Consider the following 22,594-nt stretch of genomic DNA (forward strand, 5'->3'; position numbering starts at 1 on the left):
TATATATATATATATATATATAAATATATATATATGTATGTATATATGTATATATACATATATAATTTTAAAAGTATTTATCATCAGGAGCAGAGTTTAACTAGTTACAAGTCATGAAAAAAAATCTAAGTTTTGGTACCTGGGGCAAACACTTCTCAATTTTTTTAAAAGATAGATTAAATTATATGATAGATGCTGGGGCATAAAGCTGATGGGGAGAGAGATCCTGGGACAATGTTCTGTAATGGGCAAGACAGACTAAGACACTGGTCCCTATCAGAGAATTCTGGGATACAATGAGGTTGCTTTTGGGAAGTAGGGGTTGATAGCAAGGTAAGATACCAGTGAACTCAGCGAAGGAGTCACCACCTCATCTCAGACAAGAATTCAGAAAAATCTTACCTTCTAATGGGGGAGATGACATTCAAATGACTATGTACTTCCCAGAAACATGTGAGGTGGACAAAAGGTGATCCCAGGAGGAGGATACTAACAATATCTAGGAAATGCCTCCCATAGAAGGTTGGATTTGAGGTGTTCTGAGTTTGAAGTCTTCCTATAAATGTCCCTCATGGTTATTCTCATCAACCACAAAATCACCACCATTGAAGTAATAGTTCTATATTCTTCATGAGGTGGTTGTGAGGAGAGGGTTATAGAAATTTGCAGAAGAGCACTGTGTCAGTATGAACAATTATTGACTTTAGGCATATGTTAGGCCCCAGATTTTAGGAACAAAAAAAAAAAACACAACAGGTTAAGCATTTATAAATTTAATTTTTTTCCTGAGGCAATTGGGGTTAAGTGACTTGCCCAGGGTCACACAGCCAGGAAGTGTTAAGTGTCTGAGGCCAGATTTGAACTCAGGTCTTCCTGATTTTCAGGACTAATGCTCTAACCACTGCACCATCTAGCTGTCCCTTGATTTCATATTTCAAAGAAGGAAAGAGGTACTAAAAGGTTTCAATAGTAAGTCCAACAGGAAGGTCCCATGCCCCTTCAGATGCAGCAGCAAAGCAGATGGTAATAGATTTTCTCTGTCATTTTCACTGTTAAATTTTTCTCAGTTCCATTTGACACTGCCAAGGCTTTTAGTGACAAGAACTTTTTGTTCATGGAACAGGCTTTGATGTCTAAAAAAGGTTCACTGACAAATTTCATTTTTAATCATCTTATGGCAGTCACATAGATCTGACACTTGGGTTTTTTCCCTCTAGTCTAGACTTCTTGTCTTTGATTGATTAGTGTCTGGAGTGGATTGACAGGTGTGGCAAACTCCACTGGGACATGCTTTATAAATGGGGCTGATGGCTATTTAAATATTGGTGTGCTATGTTTAAAGAAAAGAACATGGTTAAAAAAAAATCCAAACAACCAATAATCTAATCTTGGAGGTGTCTATGTATTTTATTATAAGGGTCTTTTGACAAAAGGATTTATTTAAAATTTTCCTTAATTAGCTAGGCTCATTTATAGCATTATTTGATTATTGAAATTCACAATAAAAACTCACAGCTAGCTAACTATGAACAACTACTTAGCGTTTAGGACAAGTAAGTGGCCCCGTGGATGAGACACTGGACTTAGAATCAGGAAACTCTGAGTTCAGACACTTACTGGCTGTGTGACCCTGAGCAAGCCAATTACCCTGTTTGCCTCAGTTTTCTCATCTGTAAAATGAGCTGGAGAGGGAAACTATTCCAGTATCTTTGCAGTTAAAACTCCAAATGGGGAGTTGGACACAACTGAAAAATGACTGAACAACTACACACACACACACACACACACACACACACACAAACAACCTAACACTTTAACATAACAAAGTTCTTTGCATTGATCCTCATAAGGACTCTAGGAGGTAAGTATTATTATGCCCATTTCAAAGATAAAAAAATAGGCCAGGAGAAGTTTAATGAAGTTGTTCAGTGTCAAGCCTCTATTAATTCCTGATTTAAAATCAGCCATCTGGCCGTCTCATTTTCATATTTAGAAAATATTTTTCCTTGCATGACAGGGACTTGCTGTGACATCAGGAGTGCTGTCCAAGGTTGCTAACTATTACTGTTCCCCTTCTTGTGTTTCCAGTGGCTTCTTTTTTTTCCCAGGATGGAAATATCTATTAGGTAAAAGGTAGGGGCCAGGGCCCTGTATCACATAGCTGTAACAAGCTTGCTCTAAGTTGGGTTTTCAAAAATAAGAGAGGACGTTGGGAGGGTCCAGAATGAAGAGACAGGAGAGCAATTATGCTTGTCTGAGCCCAGGGCTCAGTTTCAGAGGGGACGTGAACGCTCTTTGTACTTTCTTCTCAGAAACTTGAGTGCTAAAATACGCTACTACTCCCAGAGTTAGCTCCCAATTGTCAATCTTTGATCCTAGTGAGAAAGCATGGAAGGGGGCTTTTGATGAGAGAGGAGGCAAAATGTGTCACTGTCTCCTAATGCTTCTGGTCTCTTGGCTGGCTTGAGCAGGTTGGAGAAAGAGCTTGGAAAACCAGCAGGCTTCTAACTACTGACCTTGAATAATTTGGGTGCTGGGAGGAAGGTAAAGGGGCATGAGGGGTGTGGGAGGAATGCTTGGGCTGTACCCGTTTGGAGGTGGGAGAAGTTACAGGAGGACCAGCTTGGAGCCTAGGGAAGCCTTACTTGGAATTATATTGATTCTCTGAAATCAGAATAAACCATTGAGAATTCTGATTTGCATCTCACTTTCCCAGCCTGCTATAGAAGACTTTTAACTGAAGAGTAGGACTTTTAATTGAAGAAGCGTTCCTTATGTCCAGCTTTTGTCTTGCTCATTTGGCCTTTTTTCTAGGGTAAAGAAGATGAGATTCAAGTTCTTCTGTTCCAAATGATATCTTTCACAAAGGTCTCTGTTATGCTGCTCAGGTCTCCACACCCCAGCGGGAAAGACTGTTTAACTCTGTAAAGGGAGACCCAAAGTCTTGTCCCTCTGAGACTTACTGGGACCTTAAGGTCACTTGTATAACCTGAAGCTAATTAATGGAGGACAGGTAGAAAGCTAAAGAGGCAGATGAAGAAAGACCATGAATATTTATCTCCAGGTTTAGAAGGAGTTATCAGGATGTGCTGACTATGCAGAAAGCACATGTTTGCAGCTCAAGATGGAAGGAGGCAATGGCACTGATGTGCTTATGTAGCTAGGAGTTAAGGCTGGGGACTTTCCATTAAGTACAGGTGAGCCTCCAAGTTGTATGACCTGAGCATCCCCTTTAGCCACCACTGAGGCAAGGCCACGGGGTTGACCATTAACAGAGCTAAATATGCATTAATTGCACTGAAGGGCATTGAAACAGGAATATGATTTCATTTAAAAAATTTAAATTTTCCTATCTTGTTTTTTTTTTTTTTAATTACCTTTATTTCTAAGGCCTTCTGTCCCATCCTGAGTCATCCTTTGTAACAAAGAGAAAAAAAGAAAGGGACTGCTTGCAGTAAGAACAGAAGCACGGTGGGATGTAAAAAAGAGTTTAGAGAGTCATGGTGAGAATCATTCCTAAAATGGTGGACCCTGGGACCGTGTCACTTAAGCAGCCTAAGGTTGACAAGGTGACAATTAAACAAAGGACAAGGAGAAGAAGGATTCTAGAGAGAAATTATTTTATTCATCTCAAGAATACTCACTGAAATGGGGAATGATTCTAGAACTTTTTTAACTAAGCTAACCACTATCTTAATATTTCTTAATCTCAAGCTATAATTAGCTTTTGGGGGCAAATTCACTTGAGAAAACAGGTCCTCAGGGAGATGGGTGAATGAAGAATACTGTTTTTTTTTTCAGGAGAGGGGATGGTGTATCCCCTTTATTTCATTTTCTAATCTCTGTTGACTTTCAACTTAATTTCCTTTTCTTTTTCCAGGGCTTGCCTTCTCCTTCCTACCCCCTTAAATCTCCACAGTGCATGGACCAGGAAAAGCAGTATGGTTTGCAGATATCCATGCAGAAATCTAGCATGCTTATCAGCACCTTTGACAAAGCTCTGATTGCCTACTCTGTCTCATAATGAAAGGAGAAAATGGCCAAAAGAGCTACTTGTTACTAATGAGAGAGAAGCTTTTGTCCTTGGTACTCCTTTCCTAATTGTTTGAATGAAGCCTCATCTCTCTGAGACTTCATATTTTTTGAATTAATCATTGGAGTATAGTGTGTATATAACTCACAAATAATTGATCCACCTGAAATGCAATGTATTGGCTGAGTACTCAGTACGATTTCAAATCTTAAATTGCCCTGGCTGAAAATAAATATGGCTTCCTCTATTAGCCTGGTTTCCAAATATCAGCTTTAATAGTTCTTTGAAAAACGGTCTTGGACTGTTTCGAGTATAGAAACTGTCATGACTGTTAGGATTGTGATTTGAATTATATTTTTTTAAACATCCAGAATGAAAATATTTTAATACAAAATATTTTGATTGAAATATAGTTCATATAACACTTTGGATTTGAACATTAAAAAAATCAATTCACTCATGACTTCTGTAGGATGGATTTCTTTAGTTTTTAATCTCAGTTCTGATGAATAACTCAGTGGCTTTTGGGCAAATCTCTTAGCATCTATGAGTAGCTGATTCCTCATTTGTAGTATGAGGATAAATGGCACCCAATTATATCATTTATCTACAGGGTTATTGTATGGTGCAAAGGAAATCATGAATGTGGATTTTAAAAATTAACTATGACAGAAATAAGGCAGTTAATAATTTTAAAAGATCTGAATAAATTAATAATGGCTGATAATTTTTTCTTTTCAGTCTTCATAGCACTTACTTTACATTTATATCACATTTGAACCTCACAACTGGGAAGCAGTGTGGTGTAGTGGGGAAAATGTGGACCTTTCTGCGGACTTGCAGCCATAAAATTTGAGTTTGAATAGAGTAAGAGTTGGTATGCAAGTTAAGAGCCTCTGTGGATGAGTCTCCACATAAAAAGGATGAGGAGCTGCTCCCAGGAGAGTTGTAATGATGGGTAATGGAAGGTGATGGAAAGATGGTGGAGAATGTGCAAATTTTCTGTAACTGGTTCTGGTTTACCAACAACAGTCTCTTTGATGGGCGTTAATTGGGAAGCCCAAACTGGGAGCATCTTCCAAAGGTCTTGGCTGGCTTTTGATATTCCCTTAGTGGTCCTCTCTTGGTTTGCCTCCTTTGCTGATGGTGTCTGATGTGAGACAGTGTTGTAAGAGGAGAGCTCTTGGACCTTATTCCCTCTGAGGCTGATATGTTGCCTTGTGAAAATAGGCTCAGTCATTTTGCTTTGCCATTTGTTCTTTTCCATTTTAGGTGAAGGTGATAAACTTGGACACTCTGACTTTATGAGTTTCAAAAGGTCAAGGGAGCTTCCAGGAGTCTGGAAATTGGAATAAATGCTGAATTTTGCTGTTAAACTTGCACCGCTGTTCTGAGGAACATGAATTGATTTGTGGGAGTAATCTTGAGACCCAGGGGTAGCCAAAATAAAGATTCATCTGTCAATCATGATGCCTCTGGATATGAACTTGGTGGGACCAATGCTATGTAGAAATCATGCTAAGTCTAAGACCATTCCCCCATGGACTGAGGTGGTAGAGGGGAGAGAGAGCCCTCTGAGGTGCTGGAGAAAATGTTTATCCTTTTGTTATTACTGAATCTTTAAAGTAAAATTCTTTTATAGAAAGCCAGTTAATTTTAAATGAATAAATGGAACTGGAGTGTAGTTACTGGCATGTAATAATGAAGAACACAACTTGTGGAGGGGCTTGAGTTCCTAGGATTAGAGAAGAAACACCCCTTTAATCTACTCTGATTTTCCTCTGCAACTTTGAAAGGGAAGTGTGGCTTCTTGGCTTTGAGATAATAAGCTAGAACATACTTATTACACTGATTATGTCATTTCCTACTTACATGACCTGGGGAGTCTTCCTGGGCCTCAGTTTCCTTATCTGTCAAATGAGGGTGATGAACTTGATGACATCAGAGGTCTCTTCCTAATCTAGATCTATGATTTTATGAACCTTGTGAGATAAGTTTAACTGTGAGATAAGTGAGATAAGTATTTTAGAGAAGAAGAAACTGGGTCTCAAGAGACACCATACAATTTGTCCTTGGTCACACAAGAAGTCAGTATCAGATAAGGAATTTTAACTCTGACACCATTTTTTTTTCTTTTTTAAAATAGTTTTTATTTACCAGATATTTGCATCGGTAATTTTACAACATTGACAATTGCCAAACCATTTGTTCCAATTTTTCCCCTCCCCCCCAGATGGCAGGTCAACCATTACATGTTAAATATGTTAGAGTATAAATTAAATACAATATATGTATACATGACCAAACAGTTGTTTTGCTGAACAAAAAGAATCGGACTTTGAAACAGTGTACAATTAACCTGTGAAGGAAATCCAAAATGCAGGCGGACAAAAATAGAGAGATTGGGAATTCTATATAGTGGTTCATGGTCATCTCCCAGAGTTCTTTCACTGGGTGCAGCTGGTTCAGTTCATTACTGTTCTATTGGAACTGATTTCTGACACCAAGTTTTAAGCTCAGACATCCGTACTGAAATGCCATCTAAAGCTTAGATCATATATGGTAACTCTCAGAGGTGAAAATCTAATTCACCCAATGGACATTTCCCCATAGATTTACAACCTAAACAGCTAATTAAAATCCATTTAAAATAGACCCTTATTGAATAGGTTTGTAGTCTGGAGGGGGATGAGTGCCTTAGGCCAAATAGTCAAGCAAGCTGGCTTTTGCTTCTTCATTTCAAGGTTAAATGTCCCCTCCATCCCCCAAAGTCTCTGACATATCTAAGAATGCCAGTCGCCATTGATTATATTTTATTTTTGATATTTGATTATATTTTAATATTTAATATTTTAAAAAGACCTTTATTTGCTTTTTATAGGGAATATAATAGCCTCAGGATCCAATCAACTAATAAACATTTTGACAATGCTGGACAGATTCTAAAAGAAGAAATCCAGTGAAGAATAATTCCCTAAAATTTCACAGACACCCCCCCAAAAATGTAAAAATAACACATCAAGGGAAAAGAGACCTCAATCTTGGAAGTTTCAATCCCTCCCACACCTCCAGGTGTAGTAATAATCAGGTAATGTCCACAGGAGATGAATGTAATCTTCTATGAGTATAAACAACATTTTCTTTTGGGCAGAGACAGTGAGTGAAGAGTGACAATGATCAGTTTGGGAGGAGAATGTGGTATTTGGAGATTCTAAAAGGAATAATTAGTCATATACATCATCAAAAGCCTTCCCAATTACATGGTAGTGAATGAGATGGGATTAGCGCCAATAATTATGGGTCTGAGCATTTTAATTATATACCCTTCTCTTCAGAGGTTTATAACTCATCTGTAAAACAAACATTAAAGGGGGAAAAAGATGAGTCTATTAAATGGGAAAGCAGTGCATGTAAATATGACTTTCAGAATTTTTGTGGATCTTGTTTTTATTGATGGTTTTAAAGTGTGTGCACCCTAGAGAAGGAACTCAGTTTATTTCTCAGCTACACCCACATTTTTCATATCTCCATTTTCTGCATTTGCAGGTTTTGCTTTCTAATGTGGTCAAAAACACATCAAATGGTTGTATATGTCTCTGTGAAATGAGCCTTTCTGCAACGACCCATTTCTTTTTTGTATTTGGCAGACAAAACTGATCTATAAAATATTATTTTGACCATGGTGCTTTAATTAATCACTATGACACTGTACTCTGAAATGAACTGAATTTTAACTAAAAAACTGCTGATTTTTTTATATTGTATAGACACTATTTCTACCCGATAGCCACCAAATTGCATTGACTTCAAAATAAGATGATAGATTTAGAACCTGAGGGAGTTTAAAGATGATTTAGGATAGTTCAAATGGTGTAGTGGATTACCAGAAAGTAGATGAGTCCAGAATCCATTCCTTACCCTGCTATTTGCCACCTGTGTGAGTATGAAAAATTGGCTCTGCCTTTCAGTGCCTCAGTTTCTTCATATTCTAAATGAAGAAGTTAAGCTGGATGCTTCTCTGACATCTCTTCCCTCTGATCTTCTGAAACATTATTTTTAACTGAAAGTGTCACCATTGATTTGACTAGTGTTGATGAGCTATCAGAGAATAGATTCATCTATATAGACCTATCTGTAGTGTTTCTCTCTCTCTCTCTCTCTCTCTCTCTCTCTCTCTCTCTCTCTCTCTCTCTCTCTCTCTCTCTCTCTCTCTCTCTCTCTCATTTTGACTTATTCTAAAAAAGAATTTAATTAAGCAATATGACCATCACCACATTCCATGGCTCTGGCACATCTCTTGCTCTGGTTGCCCACCCAAAACAAAACAAAAACAATCTGTATTTTTAAAAAAGAGAAAGACAGTTATGATTTTTTGCAATTGGGACAAGTAACACAAGAATCATCTCAGATGGGGGGATGAGGTGTGAGATACTCAGTGGGTGCTAATGAGAGATATGAGACAGTGATATAAGGCTCATTAGGGATATATATGGAATTAAGAATATGGTGAATTTGAAAGGGAAAGGGAAGAACTTTTTAAAACTAATTGTTGCTCTGTTGACTCTATACTATTGAATTATTGCAATTTCTGTCTAAGTCTTCTCAATTTAGAGCTCTGGGACAAAGTCCCATCTTTGTATAGTTCTGATAGATGAGTCTTTTTGGTAACAACCAGAAGCACTGGAATAATGTCAGTTTCTGATGCCATTTAAAGGCAGACAAACTAATAAAATCAAAACCAATTTCTTTGGGAAAGTATGTAGTTTCATGTGTCACTTTCAATAATGTTTTCCCCATAAAACATAATTGAAAATGACTTTGAAACTAATGCAGCTTGTTTTCTATCATGAGATGATAATAAATTCATCTATTTAAGGATGAAAATGTAAGGACAACAAACAGATGAGAAATGGAAAGAATTAAAAAAATTTTAAACATACTTTTGAGAGAGTGTGAGCAAAAGTAAGAACAAGAACTTGAAAGAGAGAGAGAGAGAATTGTGGGATAGGAAAACAGAATGGAATGATCATGTGGCAAGAAGTGGACATCTACTGCTAATTCTACAATGACTTACAAAGTAGGACACTATACAAGGTCTCAAGATTAATCAATAAACTTAATTAATCAATTAACAATTAGTAAACATTAAGCTCCTATGAATCAGGCACTATGCTAAACTTAGGGATTACAAAAAGTGGCAAAAGACTATAACCTAATGCATACAAATATATGCAAAGAACATTTTAAATAGGATAAATAGGAGATAATTAAGAAAAGTAAGACACTAGAACTAAGAAGGATTGGGGTCCCATGTGCTGAACTTTAAGGACATAGACAAGAATCCCATAGGATAGGCTGGCATGCAAAAACTGCAGTGTCCACTGTGAGAGGGAACTCACAAATCGATGAGATGCAGATCCATTTGAATACTTTGAATACAGAATATAGTCAGTTGGGTAACACACTTTTTTAATACTGTTTTACTGTTTTGTTGGATGCATTTTAGGTACACAGGACAAGGTTTTTTGAGTTTGGTTTCTAATATTAATTATAAGACTTTATATTGTTTCTTATTATACCTAGGCAAACAAATAGTTTTGGAAATAATGCTCTTGGTCAAACACTAAAGTATTTTGGAAGACAGTTGACTTACGTAGCTATAGCCAACGTGTTATTCAAGTGTTGTATGAACAAGCAAAAGGAAGGAGAAAATTGCCAACATCAATATCTCAGCTTAAAATATCATCAGATAATTGAAGCAAAAAGGGAATTTCCACTCTCCACTCCTATTAACTAAATAGTGTCTCCGACTCCCTCACTTTAGTAAAAAAAAAAAATAAACAGCATGAAGATTAGGTAAATGTTGAATTTGTGGCTTATTTTCCTTATAACTATAAAACTAGTTCTATCATCCACAAGATTCTATCATCCACAAGATGGCATGCAAGTTTATAACATCTATGGCACCCTGGCCATGATATTGCTAACTTTAATCTTTAAAAATTCATCCAATATTGTGCAAAAATGAGAATTTAAAGCATAAATTTTTACATACTTATTATTATGTTAGTCATACTTTTAATTGTCATATAAGACTGAAAAGTTATTTTTGCTTCAGGAATCACAAAATTATGATCTCAATTCTTTTTACATAACACTAACACATTGATTTAATGCTTTATGGTTTTGAAGATGATTTATATAGATTGTTTAATTTTTTAAATCACTTAATATCTTCTATGTGCAAGACATTGTGCTAAGTACATTACAAATATTTTCTTATTTGATTTTCATTACAACCCTGTGATGCAGATGCTATTATTATACCCAATTTATATATGAGAAAATTCAAGCTGGTTGAGTGACTGTCCCACAATCATACAGCTAATAAATGTCTGAGATCAGATTTGGACTCAGTTCTTTCTGATGAGTCCAGGGACTATCTATGCTACTTACCTGCCTCTCAACAAGTTTCTGGGATAGGTATCATAGATGTTGCTAATTCCATATTACACATAAGAAAACTGAAGTTTAGAGGCATTAAATTACTTGCCCCAAATCACTCAGCTAATAAGTGTAAAGAGAGAAATTCAAATTCAGGTCTTGTGGCCTCCAAGCCCTCCATACACCATGCTATGTCTGTCCCACACATAAATATTTGTGCAGGATAATGCTACAAGAAGATTATCATATTAATCAATCATTTTCATTTATCAAGTGGTTGCAATGTGCCAGGCTCAGTTTTAGGAAGCTAAAAAAGAGCAAAAAGTCTTTGCCCTCAAGGAGCTTACAATCTAATAGTTGATTTAGGTCCTTGTGACAAGAAAAGTAGAAAGTGTTCTACACTATTTATGGCTTTGGGTACAAGTACTTTCGGTGTTTGTTTTGCATATTTTTTATTCAATGTTCCTTTTAAGCTTGACTTTTTGCAAAGGAGTGGAAGGCGTTTTGGGGAGACAGCAAAATAACCTCGTTAAGTTCTCAGGGTTTATGGGTAAAGGTATGAGCTAGTGATTTTGTGAGAGATATCCCCCCTCCCCAAATTGTACCTGCTTTATGATAATAGAAATTATAGAGACATTATAAGAAAACTATTAAATTGTAAGTATAAGGGAGATGACATGTTTTCTAAATGTGATAAATGGTTTCTGTCTCTCACAATGTTTTCATCAAAAATATTTGTTTTCAAAACTGGTAAGTTCTGCCAAAAACAAAAGGAGTTTTTTGAATACTGTTTTCTTTTGGAAAATTGCCATCTAGACAAAGTCTTAAAAGTTTCTGCAGTAATGGATTATACTCTTCATGTAAGATGGTGGTGGTGGTTATGAAATGTGCCCTCAATGTATCTATGTAAAAACTCTGTCTTGTTCCTGGCCCATATTTGGGCACATCTAATATCATGCTCTTAGGTGGTACAGGGCACTCTTCCTTCCTTCCTTCCTTCCTTCCTTCCTTCCTTCCTTCCTTCCTTCCTTCCTTCCTTCCTTCCTTCCTTCCTTCCTTCCTTCCTTCCTTCCTTCCTTCCTTCCTTCCTTCCTTCCTTCCTTCCTTCCTTCCTTCCTTCCTTCCTTCCTTCCTTCCTTCCTTCCTTCCTTCCTTCTTCCCTCCCTCCTTCCCTCTCTCCCTCCCTCCCTTCCTTTCTTCCTCCCTTCCTTCCTTCCTCCCTCCCTCTCTCCTTCCCTCCCTCCCTTCCTTTCTTCCTCCTTTCCTTCCTCCCTTCTTTCCTCCTTTCCTCTTTCCCTTCTTCCCTCCTTCCCTCCCTCCCTTCTTCCCTCCCTCCCTCCTTCCCTCCCTCCTTCTCTTCCTCCTTCTCTTCCTCCTTCCCTTGCTCCCTCCCTCCCTTCTTCCCACCTTCCCTTTTTCTGTCTTTCACAAGAAAACTTTTTTTAAAAACTCCTTTTTTTTAAATTAAGGAATTTGTTTTTAAAATATATCCATGGATGATTTTCAAACATTCACCCTTATAAAAATCCTGTGTTCTAAAATTTTCCCTCCCTTTCCCCCACTTCCCTCCCCTAGATAGCAAGTAATCTAATATATATTAAACATGTACAATTTTTCTATACATATTCCCACAAATATCATGCTGTACAAAAAAAAAATCAGATGAAAAAGGAAAAAATGAGAAAGAGAACAAAATGTAAGCAAACAGCAAAAAGAGTGAAAATGCTGTATTGTGATCCACACTCAAGAACTCCTGCTGTAATGGGAGTTACACCATGCAAAACAACTATGTTCCTAGAAGGACCATATGGTGTGAATGGGGGGCCAGTCTCAGGTAGGAGTCTCTGGAGCTCACATCTCCCCCGTGGCTTCTTGTTCTGTAACTTGTTTCTGAGCTTCACACCTGCTGTTGTTGCTTTGACTTCTCTTTCTCCTACCTTCTCTTCTCTATACTTTTTTAGGTAATAGGGAGACTTCTTTCCTTCTCCTTAATGAAGTGACCCCTTAAGGGTTTGGTCATAATTTCTGGATACACTCACTTGTCCTCTGTATATTTATTACTCAAAGTGTTTTTTGGTAACCAGGGGTGCCTAAAAAACTGAAAAAAAACCACCTTTATTTTCTAGGTGTAGAGCTATTTCTGTATACCTAGATAATATAGGTTTTTGCCTGAGTTTGCAGTCTGGCCTAGAGGATGGAAAGCAGGCCTTTGAGGCAAGACAGATGTGGGTTCAAATTCTGTCTCCAATTTACTCTTAACCACATGACCTGAACAAATTACTTATCTCCAGGAAACTCCCTGGGACTATAAGATCCAGAAGAATTGCTCATCTCTGCCCATGAGCCACTAGGTAGTGCTGCAGTGGATAGAAATCCAGGCTGGAGTCATGAAGATTCATATTTCTGAGTTCAAATCTGGCCTCAGACACTTACTAGCTGTGTGAACTTGGACGAGTCACTTCCCTGTTGGTCTCAGTTTTCCTCATCTGTAAAATGAGCAGGAGACAGAAATGGAAAGTCGCTCCAGTATCTTTGCCAGAAAACCCCCCAATGAGGTCATAAAGAGTCTGAAAAGATAGAACAATACTTCTCACTCCCATGCTCTATCCATCACACTATGCTGCAGATATTTTTCTAATTCAATCCATATTGCAAAATGGACCTCCAGGAGTGAACCTGGGAGTTGACATGGGCAAGAGCTGCATGGGATGGGCAAGCATGGAAAAAATTGCGATCTGCATGGTTGGAAGGAATATCCTCATTAAAGAGATATATCTGAATGCTACAGGCAAGAAAGACACTATGCTAGAAATCAGGTTTGTAAAGTTTCTCTCCCAGGGAACTGTTTCTCCCTCCACCACCTTGTTTTGGAGCCATAAAAAGAATCCTGTAGCTGGACCTGTGTAACTGCTCTCTGGAGAATGCCAACCTAGCGTGATATTGCAAGACCTTAGCTTTTATCACTTGTGTCTGGTCTGAAGGTTCGCTTTTGGTCCTTTCAAGTTCCTCTACAGCAAATAATCATTGATGAACAGCTCAAATAAAGGAGCTAATTTTTGACTTCAGGACAAAAATGGTGGAAGGGATCTCCCTAGGGAATAAGCTCAGCAATAACTTTCTCCTGTTGTATATACCCCAAGGGCAGCAGTTAGTGGGCTTCCATGTTAGCTCCTCAGTCCTTAAGTTTCTGAAAAGAGACTAATAACTATGTGTTGGACACACACTTTGTGGAGATTTCGGGCTGAAGAATGAATGCAAGTTGGACTGGCCAGAACACGAGTTTCATTTTCTATCCAGTTATGTTTGCCCCTCTTCTCCCATCGATAATTCATTGAGTTGGCTTTTTTATTGCTTTCCCAGCTACTTTCTGGTTGCTTAGCAACAAGAGTCTCCACACTATAGATATATAATCTCATTGTCCACCAAATACCATCACCATCAATTGAAGTAAGTTGAAAAAAAAAAAAGATCTTATTTTTGTGAACTCTAAATAATTCCTAAAACATATAGCTGATAAAAATAAACTCACATTCCTGTAGCACTTCACAGTTTCCCAAAGTGCTTTTCCCCCACACTAATTCTGTGAAGTAGGTGATTTTTTTCCCCTCTTTTCTCCTTGTCCCCCACCCCTTTTCCAGGGGAGAAAAAATAAAGCTCAGAGGTGTCCATGGCTTGTTTTACTGTCACATAACAAGGTGGGATTTCAGTGAAGGGACTTGGGATGCCATGCTGTCTCCTAGACACCATGGTGCCTTTTTACATTGCCTCAAAACATTGAGAGACAGCTAATTTTGTGGTAGCAATTCCTTTAGTAGCTATAAAACATGTCTAGGGATTTCTGTGTCTAGGAACTTCTGTGTTTAGGAAAGGTACTCCTCTGTCTCTCTGTGTCTCTGTCCCTATTTCTCTCTCTCCATCTCTCTCTATCTCTGTCTATTTGTCTGTCTCTCTTCCTCTCTCTCTCTTCCTCATACAGAGCTGCAAAATATATATATCACAAAACTATGCTTGGGGCAAGTGAAAACAAGGCAATTGGAAACACCATTCAAGCGCTTCATGTGGACAAAGGACACCCAGGGACACATATGGGGAATCATTAGTGGAAAAAAAAAGGAGCAGTGAGTGGAATTATAGCAATGTTTGGTGATCTAGTGACCATCCTATTTAGAGAAATTATTTTCATTAAGTGCTGAGCTCTATTGTTTTCTATCTGTTAAAGAGCAAACATATGTGATAAGTTTCGGTGCCCTGAGGCAAAAGTTGAAGTCCCCACCCTTCTTCTAGTTTTTGTTTTGTGATAGAGTTTTCATGTTATTATTGCTTATTAAGGTCAGATTCTCTTGTACTGCAGAATAGACAGCAATCTTTTTTTTTTAATTAATATTTTTTTTACTTCCCCACCAGCAGAAAGGCTCTAAATATAGAGAAAATACCTCTAAAAAGGTATTAAATTAAAAAGATTATCTATTTTTTCCAGTATCAAAAGAGAAAAATGGGAAAACTTTTCAGATTTTTATTATTACTAGGACCTTTTTTTTCCCTAGAAAGCTTTCTAAGTAAGTTTTCATGAAATGAAATGAGTTTTGCTACACCAAAACTGGAAACTCCATTTTTCCTCCAAGAAACAAACGTGATTAGCACTGTATAAAAGTGGTTTGCATTGAATCAGTTTTGAAGGATGTTTGGAAAAATCTGATTATCTCTTTGAGAGATTATTAGTAAGAAGAAAAAATTAGAAAAGTTAAATAATCTTAAAACAAGAAACAGTTGATATACCTGAATTTTAGGTAAATAATAAAAAAAAAAACCAAAACCCTGACATACTGGATAATAAAAACAGAATAAGCCAAATTTTAAAGAATAACTGCATAAATCCTTTAGAAAAAGTTCTCAATTCTACTTCTCTTTCTGTAGGAAAAGACTTAATCTTCACAGTGTTCTGTAAAGATTATTTGATCAAGGTGGACCTGGAAAAAGAACCATAAAAAATAAGCTGATGCAATTTTTACAAGTTATTATAAATCAGTGTGTCCCGATTGAAATAGAAGAGATTGATGTTATCATGGATACTTAAAGTCTTTCACATAATTATTATTATGATTGTACTCTGACCCAGAGAAACCAATGGTACAATCCTAACTAAAGCACATGGAGTCCTCCGTAATGGCAGATATACAACATAAAAAAGCCAATGGTCCCCCGATGGGACTTCCATTATGTAATCTACACCAGTCAGAGTTGTGTATGTAAGGTACGTAAGGGAGTCCACCCACCCCACCCCTGGAGTGTGGACCTGGGCAGATAGAAAATTAGATGGCTCCTGTAATTTCAATAAAATTCATTATTATTAAAATTATAAAATTCATTATAAAAAGATCAATCCTTTTTACATGACAATTCAGAAAACTATTTTTACATATGTGTGTGTGTGTGTGTGTGTGTGTATGTGTGTGTATTTTTTTTTTTTCTGAGGCAATTGGGGTTAACTGACTTGCCCAGGGTCACACAGCTAGGAAGTGTTAAGTGTCCTGAGACCAGATTTTGGACTCGGGGTCCCTCCTGAATTTCAGGGACTGGTGCTCTGTCCCACTGCACTACATAGCTGCCCCTACATATACTTTTTAAATACACATGTGGATTTACATATAAAATCTACATCCATTTTTATGTCATCAATAGCAGCCTTCACAGAACTATTAAAAAAAATAAATTTTCTATAGTCTAACATTGGTTTATATATAATATATACCATGTGTTTATAATATATATGATAACATTTTTATATTATACATATAATATTATAATAAACATAATATAATAATATACTCTAGGAGACTCTTTCATAATCATTTAACTAGTTTGGAAGTTTCCACCACTAAACTTGCACTTAAAAGATAAGAATGAGTATAGGAATAGGTTGTTTAAAAAAATTTGCTTACTTTAAAGGTCAGATTCATCATTGCAAAACGTGCTTAGCATTTTGCTACTCTCCTGCAGGGTAGATATCAGCTCTGTATAGCTTTTGTGGATATCTGGAAAAGGCATGAATCAAATTTTTAATTAATTTGAAACAGAAATTATGGATCAATGAATTGATTAATTGGGTAGCAAGGTAACTTTTGGAGCCAGGAAGATCTGAATTCAAATCCAACCTTCGATACTATCCTGAGCAAGTCACTTAATCCTGTCTGCCTCAGTTTACTCATCTATAAAATGAGATGGAGAAGAAAATGGCACACCAGTCCAGAATTTTTGCCAAGAAAACCCCAAATAGGATCAGGAAGAGTTTGGACAGAATTGAACAATGATTTCCTAACTCCTGACCCGTAGTTCTGTGTACTGCTCTACCTGCAGCTTAAGGATCAGAATTTTCCTCTCAGACTGAAGCTGTAATATTCAGCCTCAGTAGGAAGGAATTTTTCTAGAGAAAAAAGATGGATGCTTTGAAGGAGTGAGATTGAGGTGCCTACTTATCCTAGTAGTCCATGGGCTCTCTTCTCTGTCTGGTGATCTGCATAGTCCCTGGTTGGATTGAGAAGAAATCTGAATCCACAGGAGAGGGTCATTAGCTTTTCCTTGATTTCCTATTCGGTCCCTCTCCTGCCCTTGCCCTGCTGCTGGTCTGCTCACTTAAATTTCCTCCTTCAGCTGTGCTGAAGGATGGAAAAAGAGTCCTCTCATATATCATGTATACACGGGTACAGCAGGAAGAGGTATGGGAATCATAACCAGTGGATTTAAAATTTTGGTTTCCGCCGCTTAGAAATCCATATGAAGTTTGGACGATATCTGGTGTCCTCCATTTCCTCATCTGTAAACATAGGTTGGGTTTTGCACTCAATGATCTGTAATACTATTTTTTTACTCTATGCATGTAATCTTATGTATATATTTTCCAGTCTTTTTTCACATTTAAAAAAACATGCCAATTAATTGGGTGTGAACATCATTGGGAGACAGAATGAGGTGTCCCCCAGAGGACCTGGGTTCAAAATTCCAGCTCTGGCATCTATTACCTGTGGGCACTAGGGAATTTGGGAAATTGGGAAATTTAGGCCCCAATTTCCTAATTTGTAAAATCATAAGATTGGACCAGATAAACCTAAATCTATGATTCTAAAAATTCCTAATTGGCATGTAGATCTGATCTTGCATTTTTTATTTTTTCTCATTTTTTCCCTTTTTGATCTGATTTTTCTTGTGGAGCATGATAAATATGGAAGTATGCATAGAAGAATTGCACATGTTAAACATATATTGGATTACTTGTCATCTGGGAGAGGAGGTGGAAGGAAGGAGGGAAAAATTTTGCAACACAAGGTTTTGTAAGAGTGAATGTTGAAAAAATTACGTATATGTTTTTGAAAATAAAAAAGCTTTAATAAAAAAAGATGTATACATTTTCCCAAATATTCAGACTCTACAACAGAGAGCATAAGTTCATTGACTGGCTACATTACTAGAATGCTGAATGTATGCTTTCCAAAAAGACTATTTTATGGAGAACTCACAACAGACAAGCACTCGTGGCGATCAGAAAAAGTGATACAAGCACATTCTCAGGTGTGCTTTTTTCCTTTCTTTTAAGTCTCTTTTAAGAACTTTGGAATTGATTGTGGGGATGTGGGGAATCACTAGTGCAGGGACTGCTCAAACATGGCGTGCCCTCCTCAGAGAAGGTGCTGGATTCTACAAGTCAAAGAGAACTGGAGTATCTCAGAAGAAAACATGAGATGGTCAAAGTTAAAGAATTTTAAAGTGCTGGAAACCACCTATTTTGCAGAATAGAGTTGTTTGGGGTATCTTAAGAGGTAAACAATTTTCCCAAAGTCACATATACAGTCCTTGAATCCAGGCTTTTATGACTTTGAGGCCCATCTCTCTTTCTACTCTGTCCCTGCTTCCATCCAAAACACCTTCGCAGTGAATAAATAAGACAGTTTTTTGAGTGTATATGTAGTTTTAGCTCTGTTTTTAGATTTTTTGGGAAATGGACTCATATAATCTTAGAGTTGAAAAGAAAATATCAGATGCCATCTTGTCCCAATCATACTTGGACAAGAAATTCCCTCTGCAGTTGATATGAGTAGTCATCAGATCACTGCGAGGAGATCATTAGAGAAGGGGAGAGGTAAAAAATATGGTATACATCTTGGATTTTCTCATCCTTGAGAGACCATAATCTATGTCCGATGATATTGGAGATACCTACGATGCTTGATTTCCTTTTTATTTAACTTCTTATTGGATCTATTGAACTAGATGTGCCTTAGAGATTTTAAAATTGACATGTCCATAAACCCTTCCCTCTTTTCAGCTCCTTATTACTGTTGAGGAGGTACCAGCATCCTCTCAGTCACTCAAGCTTGCAACCTAGATGTCATCCTTGACATCCCTTTCTCCCATCCTCCCCTCTTTATTTATGCCTTCTCTTCTCTGACCCTGCCACCACATTGGTGCATGTCCCTGATGATCGAATGCTTGGACTATTGTAATGGCCTTTTGATTGGTTTCAAGTCTATTCTCCACTCAGTTATCAAATCAATTCTTTTAAAGTACAGGTCTTACCATGACTTTCCCCTATTCCACAAACTCCAGTGGTTTCCTATGACCATTAGGATCAAATATAAAATCCTTTGTTAGAATTTAAAAACAATGTGTATTGTTGTCTTTTATTTATTTTGTTATACATTTCCCAATTTCATTCAACAATTTATTTTAATTTTTTAAAATAAATTCATATTCGGTTCTAAATTCTCACTCTTCCTCCTGCCTCTCTCAATTATGAAAACAAGAAGTATTATACATTTGAAGTAATGAAAAGCATATTTCAAATTAGCCATATTGCAAAAGAAGAAAAACCAAGAAAAATAAAATGTCAGAAAACACACTTCTGTTAGGATTACAAGGTGATAACTCAGGTTATCTAAACAATTCTCTAGTTCAGAGTTCACACTTTTAGGAGTTTATACCTTTAGACTTCTGAAAAGAAGTTTACACATTTAAAGGAGTTTACACATTTAAAAGGAGTTCTGAAAAGGAGTTTACACAACCTTTAAAAGAAGCAAGTTCATTGGTTGAAGGAGTTTCCACAAGCGCCTGGGAGTTCTCACAATTCCATTCTCTGTGAGGATAAAAGAGGCAACATTGAGCCTGGAGAGCAGTCTAGACTGGGACATTGAATTTAGACAGCAGTCTGAAAGAAGCAGTCTGGATTGGGGAAGGACAAGAGCTGGAGGAGATTCAGAGCCAGGATTCAGGAAGAAGAAGAGGCTGGCTGGAGGCTCCAGAAGCCTCCCAAGAAACCTACACACAGAGGAAAAGATTATGCAGAAAAGAAACCTCCTCCTAAAGAAGGATTACAATTGAGAAACTCTCAGAACGTTACAATTTTGGTGCCCAACGTGGGGCAAGGACTTATTCTGAGCCCTTCAGAGGAGCTAGCCCGGACCTTCACACACTTCAATCTCTCCTCAGAGTTCATCAGTTTTCTCTCTGGATGTAGACAGTATTTCATCACGAGTTCTTTGGAATTGTCATGGATTGTTATATTGATCAGAATACCTAAATCTTTCACAGTTGATCATTATTATAATGATGTTACTCTGTATATGATATACTTCAAGTTCTGCTCATTTCATTTTGCAATAATTCCCATAAAACTTCCCAGGTTTTTCTGAAAGAATCCTGCTTGTTATTACTTCTAGCATAATAGTATTCCATTACCATCATATACTACAACTTGTTCTGCCATTCCCCAATGGACAAACATCCTCTCAATTTCCAATTTTTTGCCATCACAAAAAATGTCACTACAAATATTTTTGTCCTTTTCCTTTTCCTTTGATCTCTTTGGGATTCAGACCTAGTGGTGATATTATGGGATCAAAGGGTATGCAGAATTTTATATCCTGTGGGCATAGTTCCAAACTATTTTTAAAAATAGTTGGATCAGTTCACAATTCCACCAACAATACACCCTCTCCAGTATTTGTCATTTTCCTTTTCTGTCAGATTAGCCAACTTTGTTTGACTTTTAATGGCTTTTCATAATCTGGACATTTTCCTATCTTTTCAGGCTTCTTACACCTTTCTTCTATAAGCTTATGATACAATCCAGTGACATTGGCTTCCTGGTCATTTCTCACACAAGATATGTCATTTCCCAACTCTAGCATTTCCCCTAGCTGTGCTTGAAATGCTTTTTCTCTTCACCTCCACTTTCTGGATTCCTTCAAGTCTCAGCTTAAATAGCCCTTTTTGTAGGAAGTCTTTTCTGGTTCTTCTTAATGCTACTCACCTTTCCAAAATTTGCCCTATTTATATTTTTTAAGTTGTTTCTGTGTTGCCTCCCCCCATTGGACTACTAGCTCTTTGAGACCAGGACCTTTTTCCTTCCTTGCAACACTTCATAGTGCCTGGCATATAGTAGGTGCTTAATAAATGCTTGTTATCTTAACTTGACTGTTTATTACCCAATAGTACTTCATTTTCCCGGAGGATGCAGGATTCACCATTGACAATACTGGAACCATATCTACAACAATGAGTTTCGATTTCAACAGAGGACCCAAAAGGTAAATAATGTCGGTAGATTTTTTTGCCAGTCTAAATGTAGCTCTTTTTGTGGAAATTTCCATTTTCTGTCCTTTCCCCATCATTTCTTGCTCCACTGCCATAAATATGGATATTAAATAAAAAATATTGAAAAAAAGTCCTTAATGACTCCTTGCCTATATTTTTGCTACTGATGACTTTTGTAGAAAGAAGAGAATATGGTTCAATAAAGAGAATGAAAGGAGAAAGAGAGCATAAAAGAGATAGATAGAGAGATAAAGAGATAGAAGGAAGAAAGGAACTATACCAAGTACTACATTTAGCATTTCACAAATATTATCTCATTTACCTCATAAAAACCATGTTGGATCTGGAGTCAAAGACTTGGATTCAAATGTTGACAATTGAATTCAATAGACTTTTACTTTGTACAAAGGACTGTACTTGATTCTAGAGATCCCAAGACAAGAACAAAGCTGTACTCCAAGAGGGAGGGAGGGAGCTATAACATATAAGTGACCTTTTAAATTCATTTACTCTAAGATATCGACAAATCATTTAAAATCTCTAAACCTCACTTTACTTGTATGTAACTTCAATGAGCAGCACTACATAATCTCTGAGGTCTCTTCCAAGTCTAAATACATGACTAAATTTATTTTTCCACCTTAGCTTCATCTATCCCATTTAGAAGTTAGTCCTCACAATAGGGCTGCATAGAATGGGGGCTGGATGTGCTATCGCCCCAAGCTATATGGAAGTCTCTGGACCAGGGATAGTTTAAGTATTTTTTTTTTTTCATCCTCAACTGCTAGAGAATGGAATCTTCTTTTATATAAATGGCTATGGACAGAAACATTCCCATTATTGTCCAATGAACCTTAAAATTTAGTAGACCAATATCATCTAGTTTCCTCCGTAGGATCACAAATGTCAAATGGGGAAGCATTGCCTACTGTTATTATTTTTATTTAATGCTGATTTTTAGGAGCTTCCTAGGTCTCAGGGTAGTTTACAGAAAATGATAATGTAGCAATAAACCACTCAAAACCAATCCCTCATGAGCCTGAACTGAGACTGGACTACCTCTGCTACTTGAGGATGCTACACTCCTTGCTTGTCTGATCTCTATGTTAACAGCCTCAGCAGCCCGGCCTCCAGAGAGGCTCCTGTTTGTGCAAACAGGAGGAATGGATCAGGCCTCAAGGAACCGAAGAGGCCTGTTTATTTATTTTTTGCTACAAAATTCCCCTAATTTACAGTGGTATCTTTCACTAGGGGAGAACTAACTAAAAGATGTAACCATTATTTTCAACTCAAAAAAGAAACCCAGAGAAAAATGAAGATGGATATCTAAAAATTGTGTTTTCATTTTGTGTTTCCTGCTATAGTTAAATGAATCCTTAATGTCATCAGTAATTATTGTGCAGCTTGCAGTGCAGACTGCAATCCGTCCATGCTTGCCCATCCTATGTCACTCTTCCAGAATCATAGATTTAGAATTACAAAGGCTCCTGGAGGTAATCAAGGCCGACCCTCTCATTTTGAAAGCTCAGAGCA

General features: G+C 37.2%; 1 protein-coding gene across 5 annotated transcripts in view; it reads left to right on the forward strand.

Moving 5' to 3' along the window:
• LOC141551944 (cadherin-related family member 3-like) overlaps window positions 1-22,594 on the forward strand; it is a 119,472-nt gene that overhangs the window by 46,928 nt on the left and 49,950 nt on the right. For all 5 annotated transcript variants that reach the window (XR_012485024.1, XR_012485025.1, XM_074284202.1 and 2 more), the window contains exon 5: window positions 20,960-21,054. Coding sequence is in view for 3 of the 5 variants with exons in the window: in XM_074284202.1 (XP_074140303.1) it covers window positions 20,960-21,054 (95 nt within the window). In the remaining 2 variants the exon portion in view is untranslated. The remainder of the gene's footprint in view (window positions 1-20,959; window positions 21,055-22,594) is intronic.

This window comes from Sminthopsis crassicaudata, chromosome 1, assembly GCF_048593235.1.
Source record: "Sminthopsis crassicaudata isolate SCR6 chromosome 1, ASM4859323v1, whole genome shotgun sequence".
In the NCBI taxonomy this organism is placed as follows: domain Eukaryota; kingdom Metazoa; phylum Chordata; class Mammalia; order Dasyuromorphia; family Dasyuridae; genus Sminthopsis; species Sminthopsis crassicaudata.